The sequence below is a fragment of the Scyliorhinus canicula genome, chromosome 6 (assembly GCF_902713615.1).
Source record: "Scyliorhinus canicula chromosome 6, sScyCan1.1, whole genome shotgun sequence".
In the NCBI taxonomy this organism is placed as follows: domain Eukaryota; kingdom Metazoa; phylum Chordata; class Chondrichthyes; order Carcharhiniformes; family Scyliorhinidae; genus Scyliorhinus; species Scyliorhinus canicula.
Window position 1 is genome coordinate 173,825,884 of NC_052151.1, and position 12,256 is coordinate 173,838,139.

General features: G+C 51.1%; 1 protein-coding gene across 1 annotated transcript in view; it reads left to right on the forward strand.

The window, feature by feature from the left end:
• Positions 1 to 11,210: 11,210 nt before the first annotated feature.
• Positions 11,211 to 12,256, forward strand: part of hcrtr2 (hypocretin (orexin) receptor 2) — an 82,848-nt gene continuing 81,802 nt past the window's right edge. The window contains exon 1 of the mRNA XM_038801050.1: positions 11,211 to 11,406. Coding sequence (XP_038656978.1) covers positions 11,211 to 11,406 — 196 coding nt within the window. The remainder of the gene's footprint in view (positions 11,407 to 12,256) is intronic.

Here is a 12,256-nt window from a genome sequence, read left to right on the forward strand (position 1 = left end):
ATTGAGTGGAACCCCTTTCGGTCTGTGTACAGTGGCCTGTTATCGGCCAGTGCCCGTAGGGCGACATGCATCCCGTCTATCGCCCCCTTGGGCCGGGGGCATCCCGGTGATGGCAGCAAACCCCGCTGTCCGGTCATCCTGCTGGGCTTGGTCCGCATGGAGCTGGATGTATTGAGGAACCTGGGCATATAGGGCCTCCCTGACAGCATGGATGCACCTGTGTGCCGAGGTCTGTGAGATCCAGGACAGGTCCCCACTCGGCGACTGGAAGGTCCCCGTTGCGTAGACGTTGAGGGCCACCATCACCTTGATGGTCATCGGGAGCTGGTGTCCTCCCCCATACCCCCGCGGTCCCAGGTCTGCCATCATCTGGAAGTTGTGGACCACCGTCTTTCTGCTCAGCCGGAGACTCCGACGGCATGCCCGGTCCGGCAGGTCCTCGAGTGACAGGAGGGGCCGGTACACACGAGGCCTCATGGGGCACCTCCTTGGCACATCCTCCTCCTCGGCCTGTTGGGCGCTGGCCCTACAGCCTGTGCGGCCGCCAGCTGCCCCTCTGCAGCCCGTTCCTCTGCAGCCCTTTCCTCTGCTACCCGGTCCTCTGCAGCCTGGTCCTCTGCAGCCCGTTCTTTTGCTCCCTGGTCCTCTGCAGCCCGTTCCTCTGCAGCCCGGTCCTCTGCAGCCCGGTCCTCTGCAGCCCGGTCCTCTGCAGCCCGGTCCTCTGCAGCCCTTTCCTCTGCAGCCCGGTCCTCTGCAGCCCGTTCTTTTGCTCCCTGGTCCTCTGCTGCCCGGTCCTCTGCAGCCCGGTCCTCTGCAGCCCGGAGTACGCGGAGGAAACCCACGCACACACGGGGAGGATGTGCAGACTCCGCACAGACAGTGACCCAAGCCGGAACCGAACCTGGGACCCTGGAGCTGTGAAGCAATTGTGCTATCCACAATGCTACTGTGCTGCCCCAAGTTGAGTGTGGTGTTTGGGGACAGTGGGGTGCAATGTGGTGTGGGGGGTGGGTACACCCATACGGCCGGTGTCACTGTGTAGAACCAGGGGCAGAGGTAGGTAGTCAGTGGGTGCGCAGTAAGATGGCCACCATACTGGTGGTTGGTGCCCGGGCACCACACCAGTCCTGTGGGGAGGCACCCCGGCTGTCTGGGCCAGCAGCCCGCAGTCACTCCATGGCATTTCCTCCCTCCTCTTTCTCTCGCCCAGCAGCCACAATGCCAGGGACACGACTTTTGAAACCACAAGTGAACCACACCGTCGGGAACTTGGCCCATTGGAGGCAGTGAACCTAGGGGGTCCCGGAGCCTAGGGTGTCAGGCCGGCTAATGATATGCCTGCTGTATATTTACCCCACGTGGCGAGTGACGCATTTACGCTATTTGTGGGAAACCGGTGCCTACCACGATTTTGCTGTTGGAAGGTGCTCTGCGCCGAATCATGTTTTACGATTTCAGTGTCCGCAAAAAGAGAATCCTGCCCATAGTCTCAGGAGTGGTGATTCCAGCTGCAGCTGATGGTTTAAACGGCCAACCTCCTCTGTAAACTGCTTTACCGGAATTACAAATAGGAATTGCCATGTTCCGGGGCAGGGTTTACAATTTTTAGCCAGTTCTGCTACTTCACCCCTCTGGAGGGTGTTGCAAACGTGGGCCATTGTATGAATCATATTTACTATTATTTAGCAAAATGATTCTTATAGGAAAGAGACAAGATCCTCCACAACTCAAATCCTCCACACAATGTTTCTGTTTTTACAGCACTGTATTTCCATACAGATACCAATGATACAGAGGCTTAATTTAATCAATGTATTACTTAAATCGGAGAAACACGATTAAAAAGCACTGTTAAAACATGACAACTTATCTCATGGGTAAATTATCCACGGTGAAAGAACTCAGGCAATGAGCAACCACTGATTGACATCATGTAGCTTCTGGATGCGAGGTGTTTGAAATTACATCTTCCCTAAAATCAGGTATGCCTTACATACAGATAAAAATGGACTAGTCTACGTGAAATTCAAATTTAAATTCTTGTACAAAGGAAATTCTTGAACAAGGTAAAATAAATTGATCTGATTCAACAACCAGAATGTACAACAGACGGCAATCCTTTCTCTCTTGTTTTGTATGTCCAAGATTCTAAACCTAAGATTGATATCGGACACAACCTGAGGCACTGACTAACATTGCAAATCATTACCACCCAATTCTCAAGCCCAAACCTTTCGAAGGAATCTCATCTACACTGTCTCTGACATCCTTCCTCAAGTGGCGTGCCCAGAATTGAACACAGTGCTGCATCTGAAGCCTGACAGGTGATTTACAAAGGTTTAGCATAACTTCATTGTTTTTGAACATTTTGCTTCAAATTTTTATAAAAATCAAGGGCCCTGTATGCTTGATCAACAACTTTTCCATCCTGTCCTGCCACCTTCACAGGTTTGTGTGCATGCAAACCCGTTTAGTTAATGTCACTCCTCAATCTTCCCAATGGAATCACTTTATGCATTACTCAAATTGGACCTGTCAGGTGCCTGCCCAATACACCAGCCTATCTAAGTCACCCTGATGTTACTACCGTCCTTTTTACTGTTTGCAACATTTCTGAGTTTTGTGTCATCTGCATTTTACCGAAGGCTTTTTCAAAGCCCATGTGCGCACCACTGCATTTCTTCGACAAACCGTCTCCACTAGTTCATCGAGAACTCCAATCACGTTATTCCAGCATGATTGGCCTTTAACAAACCCTTGCTGGCTGTCATTGATGAAGCTGTATTTTTTTCAGGTGACAATGTTTTTTGTATTATTGTCTCAAACTGTTTCCTCATAACTGATATTAAACCGTTTGGCCTGTCGTCCTCAGGCTTATTCCTTTGACATTTTGTGAACATGGCTGTACAATTTCCAACCCTCCTCTTGCCTCCTATTTCCAAAGCTAATTGAAAGGTTGCATAATAAAGAAACTGTGCAATCGCTTCAGACCACTGATACAAATCACAAGGTTGTGCAGCACAAAGTACCTTCAGCACGGGAAAACCATAGGGGCTGGTTTAGCTCACTGGGCTAAATCGCCAGCTTTTAAAGCAGACCCAGGCAGGCCAGCAGCATGGTTCGATTCCCGTACCAGCCTCCCCGGACAGGCGCCAGAATGTGGTGACTAGGGGCTTTTCACAGTAACTTCATTGAAGCCTCATTTTCATTTTCAAAAATGTTGGGATTCCACAAATAGATTCCAAAAAAATAAAAAAATGGTTGTGATTCCACCAAAAGGTGGATGAGTTCTAATTTTGTACCCAGCAATGGAAAGGTCTCCAAGCAAAACATTTGCCAGAATAAAACCTCCTTACCACATACATGCACACTAAGAATCAGATATATAAGTGATGGGTATATGAGGGCTTGGTAACAAGTGTGAGAGACTGCATGCAGCTTGGTATCATGTGTGAGTACATGTCAGTGTATTCCTGTGTAAGAGTATCTGCCCCCTATGTGTTACATGCAGTAATCATTCTTGCAGGTAAATCAGTGCCTGATAAGTGGGTGCCATTTTGAAGAAGAGATAGTGAGGATTCGGAGTCAGAATTACTGAGTACTTCCAGAACTTTTGGTTCTCATTTCAGAGCAAGTATGTTTCTTTAAAGTGTGGACCTAACCAATGGCATCACCACATTCCCCCACCCTCCCTTGTCAAGCAAGCCAAGGAGCTAAAAGAAAAAGATAAAGAAGACAGAAAAGTTTTGTGACATATCAAAGACTCAACATTACAGAAAATCAGGAAGAGAATCGAAAGATGGCAGGAATATTAGAAAGCTAGTTAGGGAAATAGAAAGAGGCCATGAAAAAACATTGGCAAGTATAATGAAGGAAAACGCAAAGTTTTTTTATAAATCCGTGAAGAGCAAGAAGATAACTAAATAAAGAGTAGCGCTTATTACAGACCATTAGGTTAACCTCTGAATGGGCGGAGAGCTCGTAAGTAAGATTCTCAATGTATACTTTGCATTTGTTTTCCCAAAAAAGAGGAATGATGCAGACATGTGTGAAAGAAGCATGTCTTGTTACACATATAACTGAGAGGTGTGCACTCTTCCCTGGAATTAAGTCCAGAATCAAACCATTTTGCTGGCCTAAAATAAATCTCCGGAATGCATCTTAAGAAGTCTGCTCCCTCTGTGTCTTTCATACTAACTCTAACCCAATTAACATTCAGGTGCTGGAGATCTTCCACTATTTTTTGCTATTCTATTTTTGCACTTCTCGAAGCTTGCCTTCAAATTTGCTTGTCCATCATCCTTTTGGGTTGATAATACACTCCCACTAGTGAGTTTAGCCGTTTTTTGTTCTTCAGTGCAACCCATATGACCACATTTGATGATTCTCCGAACACATCATCCCTTCTCACAGCTGTTATCGATTCTTCAATCAAGAATGTGATCCCCTCCTTTATTCTACCCTTTTCTCTTTTGCTATCTTACTATTTTTAAGAATTGAGGAAACTTAAGTTTAAAAAATGAAATTGGGATAAAATATAGTAAAACGGGATTTGGTTAGTGCCCATGTGATTAGAAGAAACTAAAGGTGTATAGAAGACTTCATTTAAAACTGGAGAGATAAGGGGCAGGATGCTCCGTCAGCCAATGCCAAAATCAGGAAACGTGATTGGGCGGAGAATCGGTTCTGACGCCAAAATCGCAGAGAGCGCCACTTTTACTCCAAATCGCAATTGCCGCTCGACAACGGCGTCAATGCTTTTGGGGACACATGTAGAGTAAATGCCGTTGGCATATCATTGGAATAATAATCTTTATTGGTGTCACAAGTAGGCTTACATTAACGCTGCAATAAAGCTACGGTGAAAATCACTTAGTCGCCACATTCCAGCGTCTGTTTGGGTACACAGAGGGAGAATTCAGAATGTCCAAATTACCTAACAGCACGTCTTTCGGGACTTGAGGGAAGAAACTGAAGCACCCGGAGGAAACCCATGCAGACACTGGCAGAAATACAGACTCCACACAGAAAGTGACACAAGTAAAGAATCAAATCCGGATCCCTGATTCTGTGAAGCAAAATGCTAACCACTGTGCTACCATGCTGAGAGCACAAGAGAGCGCCAGACTCGGTATTCTCTGGGGCCCCCGCAATTCTCCATCTCTGATGGGCCTAGTTCCTGACGATGCGGTTCACTTTGTGCTTTTAAAAATAGTGAAACTGGTGTCATGGCCAGTGAGGAGAGAGAGGAGGTAGGACACAGAGAGGCACAATTGTGGGATGCCGGGTCGAACACTGGCCGGGCTGGCCAGGGGGTGGGGGAAAGATGGGGAGGGGGGGAAAGGCCGTAGATATGGGATGACCCCCTGCTGGACTGGAGCAGTATCCAGGCATGGACTGCTATTGTTGCGGCCTGCAAGGCAGCCATTTTGCTGTGCACCCCACTGACCACTCACCTTGGCCTCTGGTTGTGCAGAGTAACACCAGTTGTATTGGTGGTCCACCCCACCACCCCCACCAGCCACCTGGCCGCCATTCACTGGCGGTGTATCAGGCGACCCACCTAGGGCAACGCCAAATGTAGCCCCTACACGGGTGCCAGACGTGGGTCACAAAGTGAACACCTGGCAAGGGCAGCACCAGCCAAAGGTATTCCTGGCAGCAGGAACAGGCGCTCGGCCCACAGTCCCCAAGGTGCCAGGCACCAACGATGCCAGAGATGCGGGGATGTTGTTGGGGGGGGGGGGGGGAAGACATGAAGTGGCAGGATCCGCAGTGCCAACCGGGATCACCGTGCACCCCATTGGTCCTGGTTGAGCAGGGGGGTAGAGACCATGCTAACATGTTGGCCTTTCACCCCCTGCAGTCAATGGATATTGGAATTCAGCCAACATTGGAGGCCTTCCTTCTAGTCGCCACAGCCCTTGGGGCTGCTCTGCAGCTGTACGAGTTGGAACTGCTTAAGGAGGAGGAAGCTTCAGCAGCAGAACATGCAGCAGTAGAGCGAGCAGCAGCGGAACAGGAGGCAGCCATCCAGGATGGAAAACTGGCCGGGGAACCGGCCCAGGCCGAGGAGGAGATGTGAAGGAGATGCCACATGAGGCCTCGTGTGTATCGGCATCGCCTGTCATTCAAGGACCTGCCAGACCGGGCATGACAGTGCGACATATCTGCCAGATCATGGCACACCTAGCACCGCGGGGCATGGGGGAGGACACCCACTCCCGGTGTTGGTCGCTCTGAACATTTACACCATGGGGGTCCTGCCAGATGCTAAGTGGGGACCCGTCTGGAATTTTACAGAACTTGGTGCACAGGTGCCCTATATGCCCAGGCAGATCAATATATCCACTTCAATGTAGACCGTTCACTAGGATGCCTGGGCAACAGGGTTCGCCACCATCGACCAGGGGGTGATTGATGAAATGCATACTCCCTTGCGAGCACCTGCAGTTGACAAGCCGCTTGAGACAAACCGAATGGCGTTCCACTTGATGAACGTGCAGCTGATATGTGACGAAAAGATGCGCATCATACACGTCTGTGCCCCATACCCGGGAAGTGTGCACGACCCCTTCATCCTGGCAGATTTGACGATTCCTGACATGTTCGAGACACCCCCCCCCTCCGGCTGGGGGGTTCGCTCCTGGGCGACAGGGATTATCCACGGCGATTGTGGCTGGTGACGCCTATCCAGAATCCAAAGACCGACGGCGAGAACCCCTACGACAACGCCCATGCAGCGACCAGGCACGTGATTGAGCAATGCTTTGGCATCCTAAAGATGCAGTTCAGGTGCCTCGACCGCTCTGCTTGTACCCTCAAGTATGATGCTGAGAGGGTCGCCCGCATAGTGGCGGCCTGCTGCGTCCTCTCCAACATCGTGCAGCAGAAGGACAACCTGCTGGAGGAGGAGGTGGATGAGGTTAAGCTTCGTCTGACAAGGAGGATGCGGGGGGGGGGGGGGAGGCGCAGGCGGGCAGGACATGGGGCCTAGGCAGGCCTTGGAGGGCCACACAAGGTGTGCGCAGGGCCAACGTGCAGGGGACTAACGTGCATGATCATCTCCAGGTTAACCGACTGGGGGGAACTGGCCAGGGGCACGGATATCGCATCCCACCTTCTCAGCCCTTCACCCCCCATCCCTTCCAAACAACATCCCCCCCCCCCCCCCCCCCCCCCCCCCCACCACCACCACCACCCTGGCCTGCAACCCTCCCCAGCAGCAGTGGAAGTGGCCTGCTGTGATTCCCTCTCTGTCACTGTTGACAGCCCCCTTCTGGGGATACAGGGCCTGGATGGGCTTGGCTGCTGTTCTGGTGTCCCAGGTCGCGGGGTGCCGCCCTGTTCTGCCCACTGCTCATGTGATGTGCCAGGAACCGTAAGAGGGAGTCCGAGGTGCTGCTGTGTTCAGCACCTACCCTGCCGGAGTCACTGGCATGGGCCCCATCACCTCCTCCTCCCGAAGACTCCCAGGCTACTCCATGGGACGGGGTTGTGAGCAGAGCTATCCCCTGAGGCAACCCCACTGCCCCCTACCTGGAGGCCCACTCTGATCTCGGCCAAGGTCTGCATTCAGGTGGCCATGGAGCACAGGGAGTGGAGAATTGCTGCCTGGGACTACGCCATATCACCCATTGACCGTGCCACCATCTTCTGGGCCTGTGTCACATAGGCCAGTGACTGTGCATCTCCCTCTGGGCCACCTCCCTCTGTGTCTGCGCCACTTCAGCCAGTGCCTGGGCAATGCACTGACGTTCTCAGCCATGGACCGCAGTGACAGGGTCAAGCTCAGAAGCGCCGCTGAAATTTCCAGGTGGCTGAGGCACATGGTTACCTGTGAGTCGGCAACCCTGCACTGGGCCTCTGCCAGTGCCTGCACAGAATGCCTCAGGCGTCGGACATGCTGATCCATAGTCAAAACCTTCACCCCAAGGCCTCCACAGCGGATGTCATCCGTGCAGCTTTGGCCTGGGTGAAACGCACAGTTGGCACCACCTCCTGCTGTTGCACACAGTTGGACTCCTCCACCCCCACTTGCTCCTGCAGGTGCTGGATGCTCGCTGACAATCGCTCATGTAGTCCCTGGCTCCGCGGCTGTATCTCCACTATAGATGGGACTGTCCGTGCCAAAAGCCTGAGACCCAGCTGGACGGCAGCTACATCCTGGGGTCGGCCTGCCCTCCGACCGTCTGCCCCCTCGGGTGTTCCTACCTCCAACTGTTATACCAGAGCAACTATGTGGTGCGCATGAGGAGTTTCTTCACTAAAGTGCCCAACCAAGGTGAGTGTCTCTGGGATGGTGGAGTTGTGACGGGAAATCAGTGTCATCCTCGGACTCAAGCTCTGGGATATCTTGGGTCTCTTGTCGAGGGCTGCTGCCCGTGCTGTTCTCCTCATCCCTGGTCGGCAGACGAGGGGGCTCCATCTGTGACACTGGCTGGGGGTGGGGGACACCAAATAGTCCCGCCCATCACCAGCAGATCCTGAAAGACACAAAACAAGACTCATGGTTAGACTGCGGTCCGGGGGGGAGTGGGGGTGGGTGTTCGGTGGTGGGGCTGAGGCTTAGTGTGGTGTGGGGGTGAGGGTAGTGTGGGAGTGCGAGGTGAGGGTGGTGATGAGGGTTGGGGTATTGTGGGCGTGGTGTTGGGAGGATTGACACAAGTGGCATGGGGAACTGCAACTCAGCGGGGTCTCAGTTCCTCGCCTGCAGCCACTCCCCACCCTGGCGACCTACCTTTCCTCTAGGCCGTCAACCACATCCAGGACCCTCTGCTCAGCTACAGTGAGGGCTGCAGGTCTGGCAGTTCCTCTGCCATTCCCAGCGGTTCTGGGCAGCCTTCTGCTGGGGGGTTGGAAGGGGGGGGTGGCACAGGGGGACAGAAAACGAGAGTGTTAGACAGTCCGACACACGCAGTCTAGGGGGTGGGTAGCTGGTGGCCTCGGTGGCCAGGGCACCCGGCCACGGCGGCTGGTGTGGGTGCCAGTATGTGATGCAGAGTTGGGGTCCGGCCACCCTCCGGGTGGGAGGAGGGGGGGAGTTACGGGTGTGTGGAACAGGGTTATTGCAAGGGGCACAGTGCGGCCTACTCACCCTGCCCACCCTGAGGAGGTCATGCAGTTTTTTCCTGCACTGCTGGTTCTGGCAATGCTGCTGGTGGCGCTGACCTCCACTGCCACCAGCACCCAGGCTATATAAATGGAAATGGCGGCGGCTGGCAGCCTCCTTCACGGGTACAGGGTCGCTTGCCTCCCCTCCACTGCATCCAGGAGGATCTCCAGCGTGGTGTCTGTGAATCTCAGTGCCGCTCTTTTCGCTGCCAACTTGTTGGCTGGGATGGTGTGTGTGTGGGGAGTGAAATGTGAATATGCGGCTGCAGCTTGTCAGCCTCCTCCGTGTCAATCATGAGACCGGCCAATCCAGCTCCGTTTCTCACTGGAATCGATTGTGTTCCACGTGGTGCCATTGCTAGCCCCTTAACAGCTGCTGTATCGGTCCAGGTGTGCTACCAGTTTTGCTGTTGTTTAAGTTCACAAAGGAATGGAGAATCCCGCTTAAGGAAATTGACAAGCATATGCTAAAGGTTGGATCCACAGGCTGCATAACATCAAAGGGAAATAATGAGCGGAATAACTGGTGAACCCGGGGGGGGGGGGGGGGGGGGGGGGGGCACAGTAGTGGCTACCATCGCAACCATGCCCAGCTGCAGAAACAGAAGTTTCTCCCGAACAGAAGTTATTGCTAAATTGGCAGCCAGTTTAATTCCAAATCTCGAACCAAGTAGATTTCACCTTTGCCGAAACTGAAGATGGTTTCCCCAAATGTGGCCAAATAACCTGTGCATGGTAATTATCTGCTGGATTCAGCTCATGGAGCTATTTAATATTGGATTCCATTTGGGAACAAAGTGTTGCCTCATAGTTCAACATAGGTCGTTGGGAACGAAGCGACAACTTGATGTAACACTGTGCGTGTAGAGCCAATAGTGTTATTAAGTGCTGTTGTGTATTATAGTCCTTCCTGTTGTGTGTTTTTTAAATCTGTTATGTTAATAGATATTCTTTATTAATGGATCACAAAACAACTGGACTATTGCTCCCTAGTTTGCATACCTTTTCTCACCTGATACCAGATTGAAAATATACATCACTAAGAACCAGTGGTCCAAGTTACCCTTCTGGGTTTGGAGACCATCAGTGTATATGGGAGGTTTTTGGAGACCATTTAACATCAGTGAGGTTCTTAACACTACCATTGTGTAAGAGTTCAGTGTTTTATGCATGTGGATAACATTACATACCTCTCCCTTATATGAAAAGAGTGTATGCCGATTAGATAAATGCGAGTGAACATGCTCCTTACATACATGTGTAAGAGTACATGCCCCTTGCATATATTTGTAAGAGTGCATATTCCTTGATTCGATATGTAAGTGTACATGTTCCTTTTAAACATGTGTTAGAGTACATGGACCTTGGGTGCAAGTGTAAAAGTGCATGCTCCTTGGTTACATGTGTGTGCACATTATCATTGGATACATGTGTAAGATTTCATGTATCGCTGGTACATGTGTCAGTTTACATGCTCTCGGGTACATGTATGAGAGGACTTGCTTCTCATTATATGTGTGAGAGTACATGCCTTTCGGGTCAAAATCTGCGAATACATGTGGGTGGGTACATGTCTCTTGGGTACACGTGTGAGAATACATGTCACCCGGATACATGACTAGGGTTAGACAGCAGCAGGCTGTCCAATACCCTTTGATATATTCCGATGAGCTTCCTGGCGAATCCCTCCCATATATATTTGAGTGGAAGTTATTGAAGGAATGTTCTCCAGCTTTCAGGAAACGCGCTGGCTTTCCAAAAGCCCTCTCGGTATTAAGCAGAGTTGGAGGGGGATTCCTGGCCACTCCCCGCAGCACCACAAACACACCCAGCCTCCAGTCCCTGAAGGGGAAGGTGGTCTTTCAGAGGCTGCTGAGGGATGCGGGTTGGCAGGACTGCTGAATGAAGTTTGCAGTGACGAGCACATTGAAGTAAAACTTCCTCCTCCCCCCCCCCGCGTTCCTGAAATCCTGGATCAGGAGGATAGACCTGTGGATCCAGCCTGCCGCTGCTCTCTGCTACTGGGGGAATGGAGTGATGTGGGCAGTGTGTGTGAGCAGAGGCTGCAGCGGGAACACACCAGTGAACTGGCTGAGATGGAAGGTGCCGGCACCCACACTGACCCACTCAATGACACCAACAGCAGCCTCCAGTCCACCTCCAGCCCTGATTACGACGATGAGTTTATTCGGTACCTGTGGAAGGAGTATTTATATCCCAAGGAGTACGAATGGGTCCTCATCGTTGCTTATATTCTAGTGTTCCTTGTGGCCCTGGTTGGAAACATACTGGGTGAGTAACGCAGTCCAACACTAACACTGTTTAGTTTCTCCCCTCTAAAGGCGCTAACAGTACCTGGTTAGGGATTTAGCCTGCACTGTCCACTGTGTAGCTGTTCTCTCCTAATGCAGTTGTGTTGGGATTAAAACCTGTACCTTACAGTCTGCAAGTACGATTTGCTGCTGATACCTGTATAGGTGTTTAGATCTGCAATTTACACTCTGCAGCCATCTCTGCGACTCTACCTGTGTTGGTATTTAACCTGTACTCTACACACTGCAGCTATCTCTGCTACTGTACCTGTATTGGTATTTAGCCTGTACTTTACACTCTGCAGCTATCTCTGCTACTGTACCTGCATTGGTGTTTAGCCTGTACTTTACACTCTGCAGCTATCTCTGCTACTGTACCTGTATTGGTATTTAGCCTGTACTTTACACTCTGCAGCTATCTCTGCTACTGTACCTGCATTGGTATTTAGCCTGTACTTTACAGTCTGCAGCTATCTCTGCTACTGTACCTGTATTGATATTTAACCTGTACTTTACACACTGCAGCTATCTCTGCTACTGTACCTGTATTGGTATTTAGCCTGTACTTTACACTCTGCAGCTATTTCTGCTACTGTACCTGTATTGGTATTTAGCCTGTACTTTACACACTGCAGCTATCTCTGCTACTGTACCTGTATTGGTATTTAGCCTGTACTTTACACTCTGCAGCTATCTCTGCTACTGTACCTGCATTGGTATTTAGCCTGTACTTTACATTCTGCAGCTATTTCTGCTACTGTACCTTTATTCATAGAACCATAGAATTTACAGTGCAAAATGAGGGCATTCAGCCCATCGAGTCTGCACCG